Source organism: Salmo salar, chromosome ssa22, assembly GCF_905237065.1.
Source record: "Salmo salar chromosome ssa22, Ssal_v3.1, whole genome shotgun sequence".
Classification (NCBI taxonomy): domain Eukaryota; kingdom Metazoa; phylum Chordata; class Actinopteri; order Salmoniformes; family Salmonidae; genus Salmo; species Salmo salar.
Window position 1 is genome coordinate 38,455,613 of NC_059463.1, and position 26,783 is coordinate 38,482,395.

General features: G+C 40.9%; 1 protein-coding gene across 11 annotated transcripts in view; it reads right to left on the bottom strand.

The window, feature by feature from the left end:
* The window catches only part of LOC106583535 (SLIT-ROBO Rho GTPase-activating protein 3), a 59,975-nt gene extending 34,518 nt beyond the window's left edge, over positions 1 to 25,457 (bottom strand). For 4 of the 11 annotated variants that reach the window (XR_006761286.1, XR_006761287.1, XR_001323544.2 and 1 more), the window contains exons 1-2: positions 24,981 to 25,456; positions 5,298 to 5,493 (exon numbers count right to left, since the gene is read on the bottom strand). Coding sequence is in view for 4 of the 11 variants with exons in the window: in XM_045705155.1 (XP_045561111.1) it covers positions 5,298 to 5,493; positions 24,981 to 25,047 (263 nt within the window). In the remaining 7 variants the exon portion in view is untranslated. Of the gene's footprint in view, positions 1 to 5,297; positions 5,494 to 24,980 lie in introns of all 11 variants that reach the window. The other 7 variants (XR_001323543.2, XR_006761284.1, XR_006761285.1 and 4 more) reach the window with 3 other exon arrangements.
* Between the last annotated feature and the right edge of the window lie 1,326 nt (positions 25,458 to 26,783).

A 26,783-nucleotide genomic window follows, 5' to 3' on the forward strand; every position in this document is an offset into this window, starting at 1 on the left:
TCCAACGCTATTTTCAGGCTATCCAAGAGGAAAAGCAGGTGAAAAAGAGCCAGGAGAGGGGAGCCCTGGTGAGATTCAGGCAAAGGGAAAATTGGCCACCTCTTCCCTACCTTCTATTGGCCAATGTACAGTCTCTTGATAATAATATGGATGACCTCCAAATCAAGGATTTTCTATCAACATGACTCTCGTAACTGCAATATGCTTTGCTTTTTTGAAACATGGTTTTCAGACAAGATACCCCCATGGCTATCCAACAGAATGGTTTCTCCATTCAACGAGCAGACCGGACATCAGATTCAGGGAAATTGAGAGGGGGAGGGATATGCCTCTTCATCAACAGTAAATGGTGTGCAGACACTAGCAAAGTGGAAGTTTTGACAAATTGTTCACCCATCTTGGAATACCTGATGGTCAAATGCCGACACTTCTACATCCCGAGAGAGTTTTCACCTGTTATCGTGACTGCTGTATATATTCCACCTCAGGTCAAGAAAAACAACAAGCTGGCACTTAAACTGTATGAGGCTATAAATAAGCAGGAAACCATGCACCCGGAGGCTACTTTCCTTACTGCCAGTGATTTTAATTCCACGTCATTAACAAGTGTAATACCCAACTTCCATCAACACGTCTCCTTCGCCACTAGGGGCGATAAAGTCCTAGACTATTGTTAGTCAACCCACAAGCAAGCACACAAGGACCTCCCTCGTCCCCCCTTCGGCAAATCAGATCATGACTATATACTCCTGCTTCCTACAAGCAAAAGCTCAAACAGGAAGTACCCATGACGCTCTCCATTGAGAAATGGTCCTCCGAATCAAAAGCTACGCTAGAAGACTGCTTTGCTAGCGCTGACTGGAAAACGTTCCCGGACTCTGCGGATAGCATTGATGAGCTGACCACCTCCGCCACCGGCTTCATTAGGAAATGCATCGCCGATGTTGTCCCCACAGTAAAGGTTTGCTGCTTCCACAATCATAAGCCCTGGATTAACACAGAGGTTAGCGCTAAGCTAAAGGACAGGGCTACAGCACACAGGGCTATCGCAGCCAACCTTGAGGCTATGGCTGAGGACACACCCAAGTACAAGAAGTCCCGCTACGACCTCCGCAGAGCCATCAAACAAGCAAAAAGACAATAAAGGAACAAGGTGGAATCCTATTAAACAGGCTCCGACGCCCATCGCATGTGGCAGTCCATTATGGAATACAAAGGAAGACCCAGCTGTGATCTGCCCAACGATGCCTCTTTACCAGGCGAACTCAATGCATTTTATGCACGTTTTGACAAAAACAACACTGAGCCATCTATGAGGTTCCTTGCTGACCCAGCGGACTGGGTGATCTCACTCTCCGAGGCCGACGTGAGAAAGGTTTTTAATCCGGTCAACACTCATAAGGCCATGGGGCCGTGTGGTATTCCAAGGCGCATTCTAAGAGGATGCGCAGAACAGCTGGCATGCATATTCACGGTAATTTTCAAACTCTCCTTGTCCCAGCCTGCAATTCCCACGTCTCAAGCTGACTACCATCATTCCTGTTCCCAAAAACTCCAAGGCTACCTTCCACAATGACTACCACCCTGTAGCACTCACATCTGTAATCATGAAGTGCTTTGACAGGCTGGTTATGGCACACATCAAGTCCATCATCACTGCGACAGACCCATAGATGAAGCAATCTCAACTGCACTCCACACTGCCATCACCCACATAGATAAGAGGAATACTGTACATCTGTGATGCTATTCATTCACTTCAGCTCAGCGTTCAACATCAAAGTCCCCTCCAATCTCATCACCAAGCTAAGGATCCTGGGACTAAACACCTCCCTCTGCAACTGGGTACTCCGCCACGCTGACCCTCAACACGGGGGCCCCACAGGGGTGTGTGCTTAGTCCCGTCCTGTACTCCCGGTTCACCCACGACTGTGTGGCCATGCACGGCCAAGGTGGGAAATGCACTTTTTGGTCACAGTGGCTGGTGTATACCCACATTTTTCCCCCTATGATGTACCCCACCTCGCTTTTACCGCTGTAATGTTAAGATTCTTTCTTCCAGAGCTGACACACACACATAGGATGTTTTTTAAATAACTGCTCCCAAATGCTCTGCCCCCACCAGTCAATGTGGGGGGGTCTGCAGTGGAGCGGGTCGAGCGCTTCAAGTTCCTTGGTGTCCAAATACATCACCAAGGACTGAAAATGGTCCACACACACACAAACAGTCATGAAAATATTTATCATGGGCCCTCAAATGGTTCTACAGCTGCACTGTTGATAGCATCTTGACTGGCTGCATCACTGCTTGGTAGGGCAACCGCACTGCCCTCGATCGCATGGCACTACAGAGGGTGGTGCAGGCAGCCCAATATATCAGAGCTCCTTGCCATCCAGGACCTCTTTATCAGACGGTGACAGAGGAAAGCCCAGAAAATTGTTAAAGACTCATGCCACCCAAGCCAAAGACTATTCTCCGCTTCAAGCAGTACTGGAGCAACACGTCTGACACCAACAGGCTCCGTAACAGCTTCTATCCCCAAGCCATAAGACTGTTAAATAGCTACATGGACAATCTGAGCTGACCCTTCTATTAGATTTGTATTATTACACTGACTCTGCACACGTACACACACAATACACTGCTTCTAGTTTGTTTATCATATATCCAGTCACATTTTTTACATTTACATTTTGGTCATTTAGGAGACACTCTTATCCAGAGCAACTTACAGTAGTGAACGCATACATTTCATACATTATTATAATTATTTTTGTACTGGTCCCCCGTGGGAATCGAACCCACAACCCTGGCGTTGCAAACACCATGCTCTACCAACTGAGCCACACGGGACCGCACTTCACCTTACCCCCTTACATATCTAACCCTTCCACTCCAGTATCAGTACACATTGTAAATATGGTATTGGCACTGACCCTGGAACTGACTCTGTATATACAGTTGAAGTCGGAAGTTTACATACACCTTAGCCAAATACATTTAAAATCAGTTTTTCACAATTCCTGACATTTAATCCTAGTAAACATTCCTTGTCTTAGATCAGTTAGGATCACCATTTTATTTTAAGAATGTGAAATGTCAGAATAATAGTAGAGAGAATGATTTACTTTCTTTCATCACATTCCAAGTGTGTCAGACGTTTACACAAGCTTCCCACAATAAGTTGGGTGAAATTTGGTCCATTCCTCCTGACAGAGCTGGTGTAACCGAGTCAGGTTTGTAGGCCTCCTTGCTCGCACACACTTTTTCAGTTCTGCCCACACATTTTCTATGGGATTGAGGTCAGGGCTTTGTGATGGCCAGTCCAATAACTTGACTTTGCTGTCCTTAAGCCATTTTGCCAAAACTTTGGAAGTATGCTTGGGGTCATTGTCCATTTGTGACCAAGCTTTAATTTCCTGACTGATGTCTTGAGATAATGCTTCAATATATCTACCTCATTTTCCTTCCTCATGATGCCATTTGTGAAGTGCACCATTCCCTCCTGCAGTCCCTCAACATGATGCTGCCACCCCCATGCTTCACGTTTGGGATTGTGTTCTTCGTTTTGCAAGCCTCCCCATTTTTCCTCCAAACATAACGATGGTCATTATGGCCAAAGAGTTCTATTTTTGTTTCATCAGACCAGAGGACATTTCTCCAAAAAGTATGATTTTGTCCCTGTGTGCAGTTGCAAACCTTAGCCTGGCTTTTTTATGGCGGTTTTGGAGCAGTGGCTTCTTCCTTGCCGAGTGGCCTTTCAGGTTAATATCGATATTGGACTCGTTTAACTGTGGATATACATACTTTGTACCTGTTTCCTCCAGCATCTTCACAAGGTCCTTTGCTGTTGTTCTGGGATTGATTTGCACTTTTCACACCAAAGTACGTTTATCTCTAGGAGAGAGAACGCGTCTCCTTCCTGAGCGGTATGACGGTTACGTGGTCCCATGGTGTTTATACTTGCATACTATTGTTTGTACAGATGAATGTGGTACCTTCAGGCGTTTGGAAATTGCTCCCAAGGATGAACCAGACTTGTGGAGGTCTTGGCTGATTTCTTTTGATTTTCCCATGATGTCAAGCAAAGACACACTGAGTTTGAAGGTAGGCCTTGAAATACATCCACAGGTACACCTCCAATTGACTCAAATGATGTCAATTAGCATATCAGAAGCTACTAAAGCGATGACATCATTTCCTGCAATTTTCTAAGCTGTTAAAAGGCACAGTCAACTTCGTGTATGTAAACTTCTGACCCACTGGAATTGTGATATAGTGAATTATACGTGAAATAATCTGTCTGTAAACAATTGTTGGAACAATTACTTGTGTCATGCACAAAGTAGATGTCCTAACCGACTTGCCAAAACTATAATTTGTTAACAAGAAATTTGTGGAGTGGTTGAAAAACGAGTTTTAATGACTCCAACATAAGTGTATGTAAACTTCCGACTTCAACTGTAGCTGACCTACGTTCTTGTGCTCTCCTTATTTCTATTTCTCGTGTGTTTTTGACCTTTTTTATATGCATTTTTGAGTACTGCTGAATTGGATTACTACATTGTTGGGAAAGAGCAAGCAAGAAAAGCTTTTCCCAGTACTTGTGCACGTAACAATAAAAATGAAGTTTGAAACTATATAGCCCTAAAACTCAACTCTGGACCTCGAAGCCAGTTCCACTGCGTTTTTCCATTGTTTTTCATTGTAACGGAATTACACCGAGACTCTGATTTTTCACTTCAAAATATATGCCGAACAAAATCCATTGATTTCATAGACTAACAAACCATACAATTCTAAGCACAAGGACTACTTCTAACAATGTACAGAGAACATTTTGCAAAAAAGACTTTGCTTTAAGAACAGTGCAGATACAAAGTTTGGTAACAGAATGACTGCACCAACCGCACAAATCGTCATTGTTAGAATTGCCCATATGATACTGTGTGTTATAGTAAGGGAATGTGTGTAAATGAGCAGGGGATGACATCAAGACACATAAAAAGAGAAGGAGAAAATAATGAGTTTGACCTAGATGGGAAAGGCACAGTAGTTTCTAGTGGTCTGAAGCCACAAGCTTTCTTGGCCATTCTGTTCTCCTCTCTCTCCCTCTCTCTAGACTAATACAAGAAGATAGGATTTCCAGACAGACAGTACACACACCTCCCTTTCTATCAGTATAAAATATATAATTCCTGTTCATCATACAGTCCTAATATACATCAATAACACGATTACAGGGTTACCAGACAGAGAGTAGCCTACACGCATACACACACTCGACAGTACCCACTTAAAGTGCTGGTGTTCCCTGGAGGAGCGTATCTTGGCGGAGAAGCGCTCAGCCAGTTTGTCCAGGCCTCTAGAGTACTCCAGCTGCAGCTCGGCCTTGCGGCGGAAGAAGTCCTGCAGGTCCTGCAGCAGCTGTAGCCGGGATTCCGACTGCTGTTCAAGACAACGGAACTGCTCCACCAATTGGTTACGGATCTCTGCCAATTAGAAAGGAGGAAAGGACAGATTCAAAGAGGGGCAGTGTGAAAAGGTCGTAAGGGCAGGCATGCAGGAGGTAAATGATAAGGTGCAAAAAAATATTTATTTTATTCACAAAAATAATGGTAGGGGAGACCAGGGCTAAAAGTAACACAGGGTCAGTAGTAATACCCAAATAACTCAAATTAAAAACCACATAGAAAGTTGTTATTCAATTTGCTAATGCTTGGTTAGTGTCTCTACATATCTGAGAAGTTTTAGCGTAGGAGTACCCATCAATTATTTGTTGTTTTAGTTTTTCGAGGCCTAAAGTGAATATTCTTGCCACCTCTTTTTTTTATTGACCTATAGAACATTCCCCATTTACTATATCTAATCATATATCGTTTTAATCAGTAAGAAGAGGTATTTTGATTGGTATAGCTGATGAAAATAATTATTGTTGTATTTTCTCAAGACTCAGATTAGACTCAAATTAGTAATTGTGGGTCAGTTGTAACGCATGTTACAATTTATCCCTTACCTAATGTCTATGGTATTTTATTTAGACACATTCACATAATGATATAAAATGTCACTTTACATAAAGTTTCCCAGTACAACTAAGATAATACCTTAGAAAAATTTAAAAAGTCAAATCCATACTTTTGAATGCTAATATCAAATATGGGCGATTCCATGCCAGCGTAGCCCCAAATTATTTTTGGGATCTTAGATTGTTCTGGTAATTCTCACATAGAAACTTCATTGGTAGGAAGGATGTTTGACATGCTTTTTACATTTGTATCACAAACTATAAAAAATTATGAAAGTGGCCATTTTAGGCCCTTTTTAGACCTAGATGGGGAATGCGTGTGTCTGTGTCTGTGTTTGTTTGTTTGTGTGTTTGATCTTGTGGTCCTCCGCGAATGGCGATTGTTCTATGCTTCCGGCTGGGGTGTCACGTCCTATGCTGTTTTGGGCTGGGCTCGCCATGATTGCTGTAGAATACTGTACCCAAGTTGCTGGCCAGCTCAGGCCAGAGCAGGATTGTGAGCCTGCAGCCAGCAGAGAGAGAAAGCAAGAGAGCAGACTATATCAGCATCACCTCACACTGTCAGCCCAGATTGATCACACACCTAATAGGACTCAAGCGATTGTAAGTCACTGTGGCACTGGTGTGGCTATGCTTACACCAGAGCTTTGGAGATACAGGCGTTCAGTAACTACATAACCATGGTTACTATACAAAAATGTATTAATATTCCTCTTGGTAACTTCTTCAAACATATTATAGTGTATTGTAGGAGTTTGACCTATATATGCTGCTTAAATATATTAATATTTTTAATGGCGATGTGAGACTGCAACGGTTTTTACATTCTCAGGTCTATATATTCTACACATTTTGCCATGTGGCTGAGAGAACAGTGTGCGGTTTTAAAGCAAATTTCCTGCAATTATACACATCTTGCCATGACTTATGCTATCTGAGTGACTCAAACATTATAACAAAATCAATTGGGGCCCCATGCCATGACAAAAATACTCCTGAATGCATCATTTGGGGGATTTTGATTCTCCCTGACATTCAAGCTATTGTTTTGGTGATAATCAGTTCTCAAATATGATATTATTGAGACAGGCGCAGGAATGTGTAATACGTTTTTTTTATTATACCCCAAATTACGGCGTGCCGGGTAAGGGCACGGGGACGAAGACCAAACAAACACTTAACAAAAACACAGGGTTGAAACCCAAACAAAAGAGCGAGGAGTACCTCGAATAAATAACACAATGATTAACCCACGGGACGAGACCCGTAATCATCTGCGTAATCCACAAGGGCACGAAAACCAAAACGCACAGCACAGGTACTCACACGCACCAACGGACATTGTAACAATAATCGACAGCACCATGGTGAACAAAGGGCACATATATACAAATACAATCATCGGGAATAGGGGCCAGGTGTGCGCAATGAAAGTTCCAGAGGGATCCATGACAATGACAAACTCTTTTTTTTGTGGTCCCTCGCAGCACAATGTGTAGATCTCAGAGGCCTGACCTACATTCTATTCTCCATCCTGTCTGCCTAAATCAGCAGACATGCATCTCACATGTAGGCTGCTACTGCAGCTATGAGCAGTCAAACACACACTCAAACAGACACACAAAGATGCACACACATATGCATGTGGACACAGACAGATAGACAAAGACGCACATGCATACACACACACTCTTACACACACGCAGCTCTGTAAAATCATATCCACACATCATCCAACTAATACTGTAAAACAAAACAAAAACAAGAAAATCTGTATTCTACATTTTAGATTCTGAAGAGATGGTCCAAAGCAGTATTCCCATCATAAAGTGGTGGTGAGCTTTTCTCTTGATTCCCTTAACAGAACCTGTCCAAAAATATGGAGCTCATGACTGAGCCACTCCAAGTCTCCAGCTTGGCAGCCTTTTTCTCATCATGCACTACTCAGCAAACAGACAGGAAGTCTGTAGAAATATATCAATGAACCAGATTCTTCTGCTCCCTGCATATGAAAGGCACTTTTGTTTACTTCTCAATGGCGTTTCTGTATTGATGAATAAAGCAGAATTAAAATAGCAAGTGTGTGTGTGTGTGTGTGTGTGTGTGAGAGCAAAAGTGTGTGCCCTCACTCTCTCAGCCGCCTTGTTGGAAATGTATCCACATGGTCTCCATGGCTGCCTAGTTGCCTGGATACAGGACCCTGGAGGCATCTCCACTGGCCTGGCCAGAGTTCCTCTTCTGTGTTCCAGTATGTTCTGTGTTCTGTTCCCACCCAGCAGCCCTTCTATTTATTAGCATATTGGGCTAGGACCAGGGGAGAATGACTGCCCCCTCTCATTGAAGCCACGGAAGTGTAAGGCCGACCACGGTACTTCAGGCATTGTTAGCAGAAAACAGGATCCCCCATTATAGTGAATGGAAACATCTTTGTGTATAAAAAAAAGAAGAAAAAAAAGAATTATTGTACCAATAATTGGTTCTAATACACCAGATGAATGTCCTTGAACCGAAGGAGTTGTAAGGATCATTTAGTTACTAATGGCAGCCTGCAGTACCCCGGTCAGCCTTCAACTTGAGGTACTCAATGAGACACTTCCTAGAGTAGTTCAAACTGCGCATGTTATGTGTCCATTAGATGCCATCTTAATCAACTTGATTTGGCTTCAATGCGCTATTAAGTCTTCACATAGGAATGAATGGTGTCACATGATTGATGGCTTTGTCCATTCATATATACAGTCATGGGTTGGGACAAGGGCAACTTTCTGTGGCTGTGTCTCAAATGGCACCCTTTTCCTTATGTAGTGCATTACTTTTGACCAGGGCTCTGCTCAAAGGTACTGCATTAAATAGGAAAAAGGGACAGAGTCTCTCAATAGACAATTAATAGTCTGTATCTGCTGCTGAAAGGAGCAGTAATAAAGTGTCAGGCAGCCTCGCAACCCTACTATGTGAAAATAGAGTATCAAACAGCATGCTTTTTCCTTATTATGTAGCCGTAATACTTTCCCTACCTATCAACTATTTATCTGTTTTTGGGGTAATACTTTCCCTACCTATCAACTATTCATCTGTTTTTGGGGTAATACTTTCCCTACCTATCAAATATTTATCTGTTTTGGGGGTAATACTTTCCCTACCTGTCAACTATTTATCTGTTTTGGGGGTAGTTTCTGATAAATTAGTGGAAAAATCAAATCATGTAATCTGTGTGTACATCCCAAATGGCATCCTATTCCCTACATAGGGCTCTGGTCAAAAGTAGTGCACTATGGACCATAGGGTGCCATTTGGGATGTAGTCCATGTGAAGATCAAATGACTGGTTGATATTATAATGTGATCAGTGTGATAAAGATAATAGCCTCATGATGTTTCCCTTCCTAGAGCCCTAGCTCTAGTTATGTATAGAACAGTAAAGGCTATGGAAGGAGGGTACACTTGATGGGCACTATTCTCTGGATGCTGCAGGCCTATACAGAGTTGCAGTACAGCCCTAAAAACACATACAGAATCAATGCACAGGTGAGAACTGTGAAACACACACATGAACCACACTACATGCACTAACTGTAAGTCGCTCGGGATAAGAGCGTCTGCTAAATGTTACTAAAATGTAAATTGTAAATGTATAACACAGCAAAATACTATTCTACAAGACCCACTGGTTGATGCTTATTTATAAAACCCTCTTAGGCCTCACTCCCCCCATCTGAGATATCTACTGCAGCCCTCATTCTCAACATACAACACCTGTTCTGCCAAGTCACATTCTGTTAAAGGTCCCCAAAGCACACACATCCCTGGGTAGCTCCTCTTTTCACTTCGCTGCAGCTAGCGACTGAAACGAGCTGCAACAAACACTCAAACTGGACAGTTTTAACTCAATCTCTTCATTCAAATACTCAATCATGGACACTCTTACTGACAATTGTGGCTGCTTTGTATGACGTATTGTTGTCTCTACCTTCTTGACCTTTGTGCTGTTGACTTTGCCCAATAATGTTCGTACCATGTTTTGTGCTGCTACCATGTTGTGTTGCTACCATGTTGTGTTTCTACCATGTTGTGTTCCTACCATGCTGTGTTGTCACGTGTTGCTGCCTTGTTATGTTGTTGTCTTAGGTCTCTCATTATGTAGTGTTGTGTCTCTCTTGTTGTGATGTGTGTTTTATCCTATATTTATATTGTATTTATTTATATTGTATTTTTTTTTTTTTTATATATCCCTGGCCCCCGTCCCCACAGGAGGCCTTTTGCCTTTTGGTAGGCCGTCATTGTAAATAAGAATTTGTTCTTAACTGACTTAGTTAAATACAGGTTAAATAAATAAATACAACCATAAGGCCCTAACAGCTGCATTATTGTAGGAAATGTGAATAAATTAGAGGGCGACCGATTATGATTTTTCAACGCCAATACCGATACCGATTATTGGATGGCCAAAAAGCCGATACCGATTAATCAGCCGATTTTTTATTTATTATTTATTTGTAATAATGACAATTACAACAATACTGAATGAAAACTTAGTTTAAGTTAATATAATACATCAATAAAATCAATTTAGCCTCAAATAAATAATGAAACATGTTCAATTTGGTTTAAATAATGCAAAAACAAAGTGTTGGAGAAGAAAGTATAAGTGCATTAAGTGCCATGTAAAAAAGCTAACGTTTAAGTTCCTTGCTCAGAACATGAGAACATATGAAAGCTGGTGGTTCCTTTTAACACGAGTCTTCAATATTCCCAGGTAAGAAGTTTTAAGTTGTAGTTATTATAGGACGATTTCTCTCTATACAATTTGTATTTCATATACCTTTGACTATTGGATGTTCTTATAGGCACTTTAGTATTGCCAGTGTAACATTATAGCTTCCGTCCCTCTCCTCGCTCCTACCTGAGCTCGAACCAGGAACACATCGGCAACAGCCACCCTCGAAGCAGCGTTACCCATGCAGAGCAAGGGGAAACAACTACTCCAAGTCTCAGAGTGAGTGACGTTTGAAACGCTATTAGCGCGCACCCGGCTAACTAGCTAGCCATTTCACATCGGTTACACCAGCCTCATCTTGGGAGTTGATAGGCTCGAAGTCATAAACAGCGCAATGCATTGCGAAGGGCTGCTGGCAAACGCACGAAAGTGCTATTTTGAAGGAACGCTTACGAGCCTGCTGGTGCCTACCACCGCTCAGTCAGACTGCTCTATCAAATCATAGACTTAATTATAACATAATAACACACAGAAATACGAGCCTTAGGTCATTAATATGGTCGAATCCGGAAACTATCACGTTTATTCTTTCAGTGAAATACAGAACCGTTCCGTATTTTACCTAACGGGTGGCATCCATAAGTCTAAATGTTCCTGTTACATTGCACAACCTCCAATGTTATGTCATAATTAGGTACAATTCGGGCAAATTAATTCGCAACGAGCCAGGCGGCCCAAACTGTTGCATATACCCTGATTCTGCGTGCAAAGGAACGCAAGAGAACTGACACAATTTCACCTGGTTAATATTGCCTGCTAACCTGGATTTCTTTTAGCTAAATACGCAGGTTTAAAAATATATACTTCTGTGTATTGATTTTAAGAAAGGCATTGATGTTTATGGTTAGGTACAGTCGTGCAACGATTGTGCTTTTTTTTGCAAATGCGCTTTTGTTAAATCATTCCCAGTTTGGCGAAGTTGGCTGTCTTTGTTAGGAAGAAATAGTCTTCACAGTTCGCAACGAGCCAGGCGGCCCAAACTGCTGCATATACCCTGACGCTGTTTGCAAGCGAAGTGACACATTTTCCCTAGTTAAAAGAAATTCATGTTAGCAGGCAATATTAACTAAATATGCAGGTTTAAAAATATATACTTGTGTATTGATTTTAAGAAAGGCATTGATGTTTATGGTTTGGTACACGTCAGAGCAAAGACAGTCCTTTTTCGCGAATGCGCACCCCATCGATTATATGCAACGCAGGACTGGCTAGATAAACTAGTAATTTCATCAACCATGTGTAGTTAACTAGTGATTATGATTGATTGATTGATTGTTTTTTTATAAGATAAGTTTAATGCTAGCTACCAACTTACCTTGGCTTCTTACTGCATTCGCGTAACAGGCAGGCTCCTCGTGGAGTGCAACGTAAAGCAGGTGGTTAGAGTGTTGGACTAGTTAACCATAAGTTTGCATCCCCAAGCTGACAAGGTAAAAATCTGTTGTTCTGCCCATGAACAAGGCAGTTAACCCACCGTTCCTAGGCCGTCATTGAAAATAAGAGTGTGTTCTTAACTGACTTGCCTAGTTAAATAAAAAGGTCAAAAAATATATATATAATAATAAAAAATATCTAAAAAAAATCATATAAATAAATAGGCAAATCGGTGGCCAAAAATACCGATTGTTATGAAAACGTGAAATCGGCCCTAATTAGTCGGCCATTCCGATTAATCGGTCGACCTCTAGAATAAATACCTGTAATTTGGGAGCACTGACTTTTCTTCAAGCCTGCAGGAATACAGGTACGTACAGGTATGTATGTAATGTAATGTAATGTAGGGCTTGATGTTTCTACCTTAGAATAACAAAATGTGATCTGATTTAGTCAAGTCAGGCATCACGGTAGTTTGAAGCAATGTTTATTTTATTTAATGGTGAGTTCAGACTAACATCTCTAATTGGTAGCTGATGTGTTTTGCCAAAATGACTCAGATGTTCCAAAGCCCATGGCACAGTCAGTGAGACTTCATTAATGAGTGCACAAAGCCTGTCTGCCTGTCAAATGCTAGGGCCCATAGGGCTCTGGTCAAGGGCCCATAGGGCTCTGGTCAAAAGTAGTGCACTATGTGGGTTATAGGGTGCCATTTGGAACGGATCCACAGTGTTTGTTTTCATCAGTAAAAGCTGAGTGGCTGCAGCTCTGGTCTGGTGGGTTTCACAAGGATTTGAACCCAAATATGAATTACTCCCAGAAACCTGAGGGTAAGTTTAAAAACAGAATGAAATATGCAGAAAAAAACAGAAAGAAAGCCTCTGGTTGCTTAAGACAAGTCAGTTCTCTGGGCTGAGTAGAGGGTGGATGTTTACAGCTGTTGTTTCACCACACACACAGTTGGATTCGTACGGATATAATTACATGTATTTTTGTGTGCAATGTGGATGCTTGTGCAGCAGGTACAGTACATATATACAGAGCAGATATTTTGTCCTGTAGCTAATGTGCTTACATTTATGGAGGTATTTTCCCAAATAGAAGGTGATTTCTATCACCACGGCCGTAACCAGTGTCTCTGAATTGGTCTATCCATTACTATAATTGCAGACACTTATTAAGTCAGTCCAGTGTTGCATTTCCCCCCCCACCAATTCATCATCATAAAGCTTTGATTATTTTATTCAGCTGTTTAGTGTTAGGGAAAAAAACAAAACATGCACTCAGCGGGGGCCCCAACACCGAGTTTGGGAAAACCTGAAATAGGGAGTAGCAGATTTGTTTAGAGATACAGTAATGCAGTAATGCACTTTTCTCCTTCCCAAAATTACTGTAGTAGCTAGTCCTGTTCGGTCTGTCTGGGGCTCAGCTGTTGTGCTGCAACATCTTGACCTCTGTCTGGTCGCCAACCAACCCTGCTGCCTGTCCAGACTCCTACACAAACCTGAGGTCTGCTTATCTTGAAAATAGCTTTGGCTAGTAATAACCCTGCTGCAGAGCAATGTTCCCACTAAACTGTGCACGTGCACGGCTGCCCACTTCCTCCAGGACTGCCACGCAGAAGAAATGCCATGCTGCGGAGACACATAAGAGATTGGCGCCAAAGTTCTGACACATTTTAACAGACCGAACACAGTGATGGGAAATGGCGGTGAGTAGCGAGGACAAAATGGAGGAAATGGAGAAAAAGTTGGTGAAGCAACAGCTGTGCTGGAATGAGAGCAATATGGGGGTCAGTTCTGATGATATGGAGCTGGAGGATGAGAGTCAATGATCTGAATGGTTGGTTGTGGAAAGACATAGGAAGAAGAGAGATCATGATATTGAAAGCAGTGGAGCGTCTAGTAAAGAAAGCAAGGTAAGGTAGGAAGCAAGAGTAATGATGTGTTGGAGTGGAAAGTGGTGATAGTGTTTGATGAGACCACAAGGCCTCACTTGTCCGACTAACTAATGCCGTAGAGAAAGAGGTAGGTGAAGTGAAATTAGCTTGGTTCATTGGAAATGGTAGATTATTAATATTGTGTAGTAGCCGGGCTCAGCAAAAGAAGATTCTGAAAATGGAAACGCTTAATTGGAAGATTGAAGGGAAGTCATCACTGGAATCCCAATATCTATGTCCATAGATGATATTAAAGAAAAGGGAAGTCATCACTGGAATCCCAATATCTATGTCCATAGATGATATTAAAGAAAATGTGAAGGAAGCAGAGTGATTGAGGCCAAAAGGTTGATCAGTAGGAAAGAGGGTCAAAGAAGTGAAAGCTTATCAGTGATGCTGAGGTTTGAGAAAGTCTTGCCGGGAAAAGTACAGATAGGATTCCTTAGTTTAAATGTTCGAGAATTTGTCCCATATGCACTGCAGTGTTTTAAATGCCAAAGAATGGGACATGTGGCTGCTCAGTGTAAAGGAAATAAGAGATGTGCCAAGTGTGGAGGGGTACATGATTACGGTGAATGTGGAAGCAATGTGAAGGTTAAGTGCTGTAACTGTGGGGTAGAACACCGTGCAGCATTTGGTGGATGCCATGTACAGAGAGAGGCTAGAGAGGCTCAGAGACATAGCACCATTCATGATGTATCATATGCAGAGGCCGTAAAAAAGATTGGTAGAACTACAGTGCGGACTGACGGAGCTTACATGGACAGAAGTGGACCTACTGTCGGGGATGGTGCTTCTGATGGTCCTGGCAGGGTTAAGAGGCCTGTTCAGAAATCTTGTGCTCATGAATGTGTGGTGTCAAAGGACACTTTGATAATGAATAAAGTTGACTTCATAGTTTGTATTGGTAAGGTTATCAATACGACTCGGGTTGTGGAAAGCAGAAATGCCAGGTTGAAGGTTATTGTGGAGATGGCAAAAGAGATATTGGGAGTATCATGTGTTACTGTTGAAATGGTTGACATACTGAACAGGTTGGAGTGTTTCAGCATGATATAGATGAAGTTTAATGGGTTGGGGAGGGTTTTTGGGGGGGAGGGTGTGGTAGAAGTTAGGGATTTATTTGGTTTAGATTTTTTTTTTCATGGTAGTACAGAATTGGCCAGATCATGATCGATCGTACACTGGACTGCCATGATATCATAGAAGAAGCAGAAGATAAGAGATTTAACTTCACTGAGTTCACCCCATTAGTTTGCACTACATAGATCAACGTTTTTTCTATGATCGAATCAACATTTTATCAGCCCCTTTTCAATGCAACAAACAAATCTAACTTTGCAAGATTGAGTCTGTGATTTTGTTGTAGGCAGAGCCAAAGAGCAACAGAGTAAAATTCTATTGGCAGGGGTAGCCCATGAGCGGTCTTTCAGTGAATGCGCATTTCAGATCAGTTCAGATAAGAGCACAGAGTGTGCACATTTTATTTAACTAGGCATGTCAGTTAAGAACAAATTCTTATTTACAATGACGGTCTAGGAACAGTGGGTTAACTGCCTTGTTCAGGGGCAGAACGACAGATTTTTACCTTGGCAGCTTAGGGATTCAATCTAGCAACCGTTCGGTTACTGGCCCAACGCTCTAACCACTAGGCTACCTGCCACCCCATTTGTTGATGTTCTTTGCTAGTTAGCAAGTTATTAGCCCAGTTATAGATACGTATGGGGAGTTACTGCTTCCAACAAAAGCACAAAACGTGTAGGCTACATTTCAAGCCGTCTTTTGAGACAGGCTTGAATATGCAAATAAGCCAACAGGCAGAGGGGTAGCCTACATTGTGGGCCAGTGTCATTCTCTCTGGGCTTGTCTCGCTCTCCACTGTTATCCATGCGTGGCTGATCACATGACACCTAACACAGACTGACACTCCAACATCATTTGGCACAAAGCATGGCAGTGAGGCCGTTTCCTGTGAACGCTTGTCTTGGGTGACCAGTAATTACTATAGTACTGTATGTCTTTACACACTCTTTGGTTGAATTCACAAATTCAAATTATTTGTGAGTCTGTGGGGAAATATGTATCTTTAATGTGGTCATGCATTTGGCAGGAGGTTAGGAAGTGCAGCTCAGTTACCTACTCCTCTCTCTCAATTCAGCCTTAATCTGTTGCTGATTTTTGCATTGATTGTTGATGTTACCATAGCAGCAGACATAAAACCAGAAGTGCAGAAGGAGAGAGGAGAAGGGAGAGGGGTGAGGGTGAAAGCATAGCACACAGAGTGGGTGGCAGGCTGCAGTATAGGTGGGAACGGGGGGGTAGCATTTTTGCTAGCCTGATCCCAGGTCTGTTTGTGCTCCCTTGTCAACTCCTATGGTAATTGTCACGTCAAACACCATAGGAATTGGCAAGGCAGTTCAAACAGATATAAGACCAGGGTACATTATTCCAATTAAACCATAATGTCTCATGACAGTGTAAGTCATAGCATGTTTCCATCATGAATAATACTGATGAGCAGAAGGGTGTTAACTGGCCCAGACAGTCATGGAATACAGATCTACTGCAATACATGTATTATGGGGTGGAGACAGACAGGAGGAACACAAGCTAGACACACACAAACACACCCTCTTCATTTTTCTTCCTACAATGATCAAAGGAAACAAAACTGCAATAATGTCTTCCTCTGTGGCAAGACTACTGTAAAGTACCTTTACTTATTAACATATTGCGCAACCGTGCTGCAACACCACAGTCATTTTTACGACCCAAGGCGCCAACAAGGCAGTTTGTCGGAAAATGTGTTGCTCTTACTTTATCCTCCAATCTGAAAGATCTTTCGGTAAGGGCAGATCTACAACACCAATGCTTCCTGAATTGCCATGGTTTCTATGTGCTTATCTATCTATGAAATGTATGCATGCATCTAATTAGATCAAACCAAATGAAGCATTTAAGCGTAAGACCTAAATGGATTGACTCCAAAAGGGTCTAATGACATTAGAGGGAGTATTCTCTAGGCATGGAAATGACCCATGATCCAGGTCAATTAACAACCCTCATTCAGTTGAGTAGGAGTGGGGGGGTACTAGAAGATAGTGCTACTGAGGGTAGACGGCAGTGCCTTGCTGCATGCAGTACATCCAGAGGTTTGTTTAACGGCGTGTGACTGGAGTCGAGCTGGTCGACTGAGATTCTTTGGAATACATGCAAATATGTGTATGGAAGCAAACCAAGGTTAGCTAACAGACTGCAGCTGGGTTCCATTTCCAACACACTCAAAACTGTTTTCTCAAGTCTGGCTAGTATAGTGAGCTAGAGCTAAAATTGGAAATTAATATGAAAGCAGGCTGAGTAATTCCATAAACATTAATGTATTGTCAAAATACCATATACTGTACATGCGCTCATGCAAAGACATCAGTGCACAGAACAAGGGAATGTGGTCTATTCCAGTCTGAACTCCTTAACTGCTCCATAATCACACTGTACTGTACAATACTGTATAATCACACTGTACTATACTGTATATGCACACTGTACTATACTGTATATGCACACTGTACTGTACTATACTGTATATTCTCACTGTACTGTACTATACTGTATATTCTCACTGTACTGTACTATATATTCACACTGTACTATACTGTATAATCACACTACTGTACTATACTGTATATTCACACTGTACTATACTGTATATGCACACTGTACTGTACAATCACACTACTGTACTATACTGTATAATCACACTGTACTGTACTATACTGTACATTCACACTGTACTGTACTATACTGTATATTCACACTACTATACTATACATACATTCACACTGTACTATACTGATTCACAATGTACTGTACTGTATATTCACACTGTACTATACTGTATATGCACACTACTGTACTATACTGAATAATCACACTGTACTGTGCTATACTGTATAATCACTGTACTGTACTATACTGTACATTCACACTGTACTGTACTAAACTGTACATTCACACTGTACTGTACTGTATATTCACACTGTACTGTACTTACTATACTGTATATTAACACTATACTGTATATTTGTAAGTCGCTCTGGATAAGAGCCTCTGCTAAATGACGTAAATGTAAATGTAATTCACACTGTACTATACTGTATAATCACACTACTGTACTGTATAATCACTGTACTGTATATTCACACTGTACTATACTGTATATTCACACTGTACTGTACTATATAATCACACTGTACTGTACTGTATATTCACACTGTACTGTACTATACTGTATGTTCACACTGTACTGTACTATACTGTATATTCACACTGTACTGTACTGCAGTGTATATTCACACTGTACTGTACATCCACACTGTACTGTACATTCACACTGTACTGTACTGTATATTCACACTGTACTGCACTGTATATTCACACTGTACCGTAGTATAATCTATAATCACACTGTACTGTACTATACTGTATATTCACACTGTACTGTACTACAGTGTATATTCACACTGTACTGTACATCCACACTGTACTGTACATTCCCACTGTACTGTACTATACGGTATATTCACACTGTACTATACTGTATATTCACACTGTACTATACTGTATATTCACACTGTACTATACTGTATAATCACACTGTACTGTACTATACTGTATTCACACTGTACTGTACTATACTGTATAATCACACTGTACTGTACCATACTGTATATTCACACTGTACTGTACTACACTGTATATTCACACTGTACTGTACTACACTGTATATTCACACTATACTGTACATTCACACATTCACACTGTACTGTACATTCACACTGTACTATACTGTATATTCACACTGTACTGTACTATACTGTATATTCACACTGTACTATACTGTATATTCACACTGTACTATACTGTATATTCACACTGTACTTACTATACTGTATATTCACACCGTACTATACTGTATAATCACACTGTACGTCTATACTGTATAATCACAGTCTGTACTGTGCTATACTGTATAATCTCACTGTACTGTACTATACTGTATAATCACACTGTACTGTACTATGTATATTCACACTGTACTATACTATATATTCACACTGTACTATACTATACTGTATATTCACACTGTACTATACTGTATATTCACACTGTACTGTACTATACTGTGTAATCACTACTGTATATTCACACTGTACTGTACTATACTGTATATTCACACTGTACTGTACTATACTGTATTCACACTGTACTGTACTATACTGTATAATCACACAGTACTGTGCTATACTGTGTAATCACTGTACTATACTGTATAATCACACTGTACTATATAATCACACTGTACTGTACTGTATAATCACACTGTACTGTACTATACTGTATAATCACTGTACTGTACTACACTGTACATTCACACTGTACTGTACATTCACACTGTACTATACTGTATATTCACACTGTACTGTACTATACTGTATATTCACACTACTATACTGTATATTCACACTGTACTATACTGTATAATCACACTGTACTGTACTATACTGTATATTCACACTGTACTTTACTATACTGTATAATCACAGTGTACTGTGCTATACTGTATAATCACAGTGTACTGTGCTATACTGTATAATCTCACTGTACTCTACTATACTGTATAATCACTGTACTGTACTGTATAATCACACTGTACTGTACTATATAATCACAATGTACTGTACTATACTGTATATTCACACTGTACTGTACTGTATAATCACACTGTACTGTACTATACTGTGTAATCACTACGGTATATTCACACTGTACTGTACTATACTGTATATTCACATTGTACTGTACTATACTGTATATTCACACTGTACTATACTGTATATTCACACTGTACTGTACTATATATATTCACACTGTACTGTACATTCACACTGTACTGTATTATACTGTATATTCACACTGTACTGTATTATACTGTATATTCACAATGTACTATACTGTATATTCACACTGTACTGTACTATACTGTATATTCACACTGTACTATACTGTATATTCACACTGTACTGTACTATACTGTATATTTACACATTGCACCATTAATGGCGCTTGGTTTCGGTTCATTCTGACACATACCAGTTGACGTATCATTCATAGGAAGTGACTGGCTTGTTAATAAGTGGTTGGACCACATACCATACATACAACATCCAGTGTCATGACAAGGTAACTAATGACATCATCTGTCATGACATGTCAACATAGCCAGGTATAGCGCCATTGACTGTTCATCATGGAAACGTTCTGTCGGTTGGTCCTTCAACAATGTTGAAGACAAATTCTCCAAAGAAAGTAGCCTGGTCCCAGATCTGTCTTTCCAACTCCTATGGTCAATGTTGGAGACGTGACATTGACCATAGGAGTTGGCAAGACAGCACAAACCGATCTGAGACCAGGCTACCAAGAAAGAACACATAATTGTATAGAAATCTGCTGCAGGTCTATAAATGGAGGGCTGACAGCTGACTGCACTACAGTAAATTCTGTTTAGTCAGCTACCTACTCAGCACTATTTGACCCCGATGCCAGAGTGTAGCCCTTATAGCCCTTCTTACACCCAACTGAACTGATCCCAGACAGCCTGGCAAATGAGCTGTCAACTTACAAGCTTTTCCTGAAACTGAGACGTCCTCTCACACCCACAAGCACACACACGTACACAGACATTGATTAATGCAGGCATGCGCACACACATGCACGAGCGTACAAACACACACTCACGGAGTCAACCAAGACTTCAGTAAACTACACAACATGCTACAGTGTGTACCTCCATGTCTCATTAAAAAGCAGCGAGAGCAGCTCAAATTGTCCATGATGCACTACGGTCATACCCTGCCCCCACAAGGGGTGATAAAAGGATTTCAGTGTTTGCTGCAAGTACAGTCTAAAATTAGTAACAATATTTCAATCCAAGTGTGATAATACCCTACACGTGTCTGGTATCTACTTAACACAGCATCTCACACTTTGGTGGAGAGAAAAGATCAATGTATATCTTTCTTTAGTAAAAGATAGATTGACAGAGAAAAAGTGTGTAGATTGTTGTTGGTTAGAAACATTTCTAACAGAGGGTCTTTCCATTGTGTCATCTATCAAACTATGTCATTCTGGACTTCATTAGACTATTATTGTCTTGAGTGCTATATTGTCTGCTCAGCTGTTCTTCCACAAGCTTCTTCAATAAACATGCTGGAGGGTAGAGGATTCTATATGTGATCCTGTGTGGCTCAGTTGGTAAGAGCACGGCTATAGCAATGCCAAGGTTGGTTGTAGGTTCAATTATTATAGGGATCATATACACTTACTAAAAATGTATGCACTCACTGTACTATAAGTGGCTTTTTACATGAATAAGAGGGTGTACTGAACCTTCATCCTCTTAATGCGTCAACTTGGAGCAGCGATCAGCTTTAGAGGAGTGCAGTAGAGATATCTACAGCTAGCTACACTATATTAAACTCTGCTGGGTTGACTTTAGATCTTTTTTTATTTAACCAGGCAAGTCAGTTAAGAACAAATTCTTATTTACAATGATGGCCTACCCTGGCCAAACCCCAACCCGGACGACACTGCGCCAATTATGCACCGCCCTATGGGACTCCCAATCACGGTCAGTTGTGATACAGCCTGGAATCGAGCCAGGGTCTGTAGTGACACCTCTAGCACTGAGATGCAGTGCCTTAGACTGCTGCGCCACTCAGGAGACCACAAATTAGATAGATGGTCTTCTACAGTCACAGGCGGAGTCCCAAATGGCACCCTAAAGTAGTGCATTATGTAGGGATATAGAGTGCCATTTGAGATGCACTCACATATTTAGCAGCAGCAGTCAGACAATAAAACCCTTTCATGGTTCCATAATTTATGCTGACAACATATATTATTTATGGTGTTTCTGAGCTATTTGCTGGTAGAGAGATTACGCAGCCAGACCCTCTATAGTTCCAGCACTAACAGTTTCCTATTTGTGAGTGTACATTTTTTTTTATGTTGCATTAACTTACTCTGGGGCCTAACATGATAGGATGTTACTGATTAACAAGGCCATCCCTGGTCACTGTCATCCCAAGACATCTTTGAAAGATCTCTTCTCATCCCATCTTTTTCTTTGAATAGATGGATATCATATGAATTCTACTGAAATGACACTGAAGTGAAAAGATGGTGGCTCAATCCCAAATCACCCACTTCCCGTAGGCCCTCCATTTGTGTGTTCACACTCGCCTCCGCAATATGCGCAAGTGTCCCAAAGCTTAGAGAGTGAAAATAATCGAGGGTGTATTGGCTAACTAGACCCTTCGATAGCCACTTCAACCGAGCCAGCATGGATGCAGGTTCCAGAGCAAAGTGCTATCCCAACACATATGTTTGGAGTTTGCGCAATTTCATACTAAAGAATTGAGAGGTGTGCCAAATTATATTACATGTGCTATGGTGTCCACCCAGTCTGCCCAAAGTGCGGGAAAACATATGATTATGCAGCTTTCTCGCAGCGACATAAGGTTTTTACATGTTGTGGTGGGCGTCTTCAAAGTTGTTTCCGCCGGTCGCAAAAAGCTAAATTAGCATAACATGAGCTGAAATAAATGTAAAAGGCTTTGTAAATAAAATGCTTGTGGTGTGCTCCTTGCTCTGTTGACATTTCACACAGATACACTTGTTTTTGTGACAAATCATAGAAAAAGAACAGGAATTTAGCATTAATATGAAAAGCGTGTACTAAAATGTGAAAATACTACATGTCATGTCTCAAAATCAATATATATTTGACCTCTATATAGTTTAAAATCCTGCGGATTCGAGAAGAAATATGACGAATTCAACAGGAAAGTAAGCCTGTTAGGTAGCCTTCATTCTCGCAAAGCATCCAGCCTAGCTGACACAATGCTCTGCAATGGTCTTTATTTTTGACCACCTTTTTCTCTGGCCATTGATTTAGTCACCCGAATTTTGGCCATCCTACATGGGTAAAACATCCTACAAGGGTAATAGAGACATGAGCTTTGGACCATTGTTTTTCTTAAAGGATTATCTACACAATTTACATATTATTTTACCCATTGGTCAAAATACATGTTTTTGATTGGACACCCAACAGGTATGTTTGTTTGTGCCTGATTTTGAGGCTTGATACATAAAACCAATGAAATACCTCCCAAATGAATGTTTAACTGTTACCGAGGTTTACTTCTTGTTAAATGGCAAGGGGGATTTGTTAATTAGAATTTCATTATTATTTAAATGTGGAAAATAAATTGCATCACAAGTGTGTCCAAAAGTTGATGGGTTTATTAAATAATACCCTCGCCACTCTATTGATAGCCCCATAGAACCACCCTGATCTCACGAGCTTACATTCTGCTATCTGTGTAGCAAACAGAATGTAAGCATGCGTGATCAGGATGGTTCATACGAGGTTACTCTATTTAAGTCACCCCTAGGAGTTGTCACCAACACGTGACACGGAGGCCATTCAGAATGAGTTGGTAGTGGCGAGGGGCTACTTTGGGATTCACCAGGTCATGCATTAAGATGATGATCCACTGTATAGGTCAGAGAAGGCTGTGATCAGGTCAGAGGTCATGACCTTTAGTCTCTGAGACACTAGGCTACTACAACAGACCAGCTGGTGTAATGATGACCTCGGCTCTGAAAGTAATCTATTACATTCTATAAATGAAGGAAAAACGGGCCACACAAACACACTTTCTATCTCTCTCCCTTGTTAAGGACAAATTAACGATAAAGTTCCCCACATATTGTGGACCATGTTATTGCTGCATAATGTGGGGTTATGCATTTTCACTATTCCGTGGGAAAGTGTCCATGCACTACTGCCCTACCAAGCAAAAGAGCAGTAACTGCTCATAGAGTGAAACTGAGAAAAATGACTTTTTTTATTGTCCAGCCAAATGAATTGTAGGCAGAACATTGGAGATGTGGTTGTCTGTTGTCTTACTATGAGGTTATTTTTTATTCATATTGACCCTGCCCTCTAACATGACCTTTGTCCCTAGACGGCAGTTACTGCCTTCTTGCTTGGCACACCCACTGGAATACGTTTTTAACGTAAACTTGTGTTAATATATTTATTTGTATGTGGCTGTCCTTGTCATATAGTTTGATACTTGTATCAACGAAGAACAATAAATAATACCAAGGTCAAGCGTAGACACAGCAGCACAAAGCTCAGTGAAACCAAGGTAAAAGGCAGTAAGTAACTGACGTGTGTGATGACAGTTACTGACTTTTTCCTTGGTTTCACCTTAACTTTTTGCAGTTACTGCAAACATGACCCCCCATTTTCTCCAATACACAACACAATGGAGGCAGGATATTTGTCCACAAGATAAAGCATGCATTTAATGTATAAAATGCAGTTGTCTCTTTTGTTTGGTAGGGCAGACTAGACCTACTCACCTAGCAAATACGTAAGGTGCATTGTGCAGAGCTTTTACTGAAATGATGTTGAATTGGAGTTATCTGATGAAAATAGATGTTTATCTGGCTTCAGGGACCTCTTGACCATGGGAATTCACACGACAACAAAAAACAGCCCATTGCGCGTAAAAGAAATGCTTATATTTATGGTGAAGTAAAAACAACATCTTGTTGATAACATCAATGTCGTTCACTCCCGAATTCCAAGTTATGCAAGTTTACTCTTGGCTACTGCTGCTCCCTCTAGATGCATTTAGGCTAATAAATTAGTCTAACCTAACCGTCAAAACACAAGCAAATACCAACAGATAGACATTTGTAATTTGATGGGATCTCTATGTACCAACCTTTCACTTGAGTCTCGTAATCCCCAACAATCTCCTTGTCCTTCTTGACTCTCGTATGAGATGACATGATTCTTTAGGTATTAATTATGGAAGCCTGTAGACTTCGCCTTAAGACACCACAACGTACCCTACAAATCTCTTCGGCAGATGCGTAAAGCAGGGTGGGCTTCATGCGTTTCAGAGAACTTCAGTGTCCCAAATTGCACTTGAGGTTGCAAGGCGATCAATGCGATTTTGAACTGCAAAACAAATAAGGATAACTCCCCTCTCGTCAACATAACATTTTAGAATGTCTGTAAAAATACAAAATAAAAAAATCTGCATTTACTGCATGTTCAGTAAATGATATGTTTCAATATAACCACTGCCTTGAAGCAGGGTGTATGCGCAAGTGTTGCATCGTGCGATTTCCAATGCGTCTTCCAGCCGCCCTTTTTCCTGCAAGTTCTCGGTCTGCTGCAGCAAGCCAGGAAGAGTTGGATGCTAAAGTCATCTCAGACTCCTCCCACACTCGCCTTCCCTCACACACTCTTTCACACGCTCACATACACTCTCAGTCTCTCACTCACACATACACACTCCCTCACGTACACGTGCATGCAGACACACTCCCTCACATACACACACATGCAGAGAGGGTAATTACACTACAGTGGTTATGCACATGAATCTGACAAAGATATTTAGCAGTGTTGCTGATACACGTTGACAGATTTCAAAATGATGAGATTGAAAGAGGCACATCATCGTTAGCACACAGACACTGGTGACCTGGAAAGGCTGCTTTATAGATCTCAATTCAGCCCTCTGAATATGTCCCTCATAACAGACAGGGCTTTTTTGTTATCTGATGTAGGCCTAATAATATCACTAACCTCAACATGGCTGATGTTTTTAACAACAATGTTGACAGTTGTAAAAATTGTCAATGATACTGAATGCTATGTTTTGACACAGCTGTCTGAATGATGAAAGCTAATAGGTTTTCATGTTTCTCCAGTGGAAAATATTACTCAGCAATAACTCTGTATGACTCACATAGCCTTCATTTCAAAGACAGTTTGAAGATTAGATTTACCACTAAGTCAGTGAAAGAAGATGACTTTGAACTGTTACCATTCTGTGTCATGAGGCGTTCTGTTTTTGAGCATTGCTGTTTCTCAAAACCTTGTGCACAGGGTCGAATGTCTAAAGACATGTTCCACAGATTTGTATTGCCTGGAGGTTTCATGTTATCTACGAATGATATGAAGAGTTTACTAAAATTCTATTACTGCATGTCATATCTGATTCCAAGTAAAGCTATGACTCCTGTTAGGATATTAGTTGTAATATCATCCAAAATAAGCAGTCATGCAATGAAGGGCATTAAAAAGACAGCATTAAAATCACAGTAAAAGACAGGATCAAAATCAGTATAGTATGTTGGCAGTGGCACTGCATTTGAAATCATGAATAGAGCACATGGTTCCAGAGTGGTATTTTTTAGAAGAGCATTCTTTCAGACACTTGGAACAAGATATTGACCTGTGGCAGCCAACAACTGGACTTTGAACATAGCCAAGAAGCAATTTCTGTGAATCTTGAATGAGAAGCTTCTCTTTCCCAAATGCAATCTCTCCTAACTCAACTCAGAGCCCCAAGGTATTGCAGTGAAGGATCCTGGGAAACAATGACATCATCAATGTTCTTGAGGCCCAACAAGGCTCCATTGTCCATTTCCCATTCAATCTGCATTCCAAATGGCACCCTATTCCCTATTTAGTGGACTTCCTTTGACCAGGACCTATAGGGCTCTGGTCA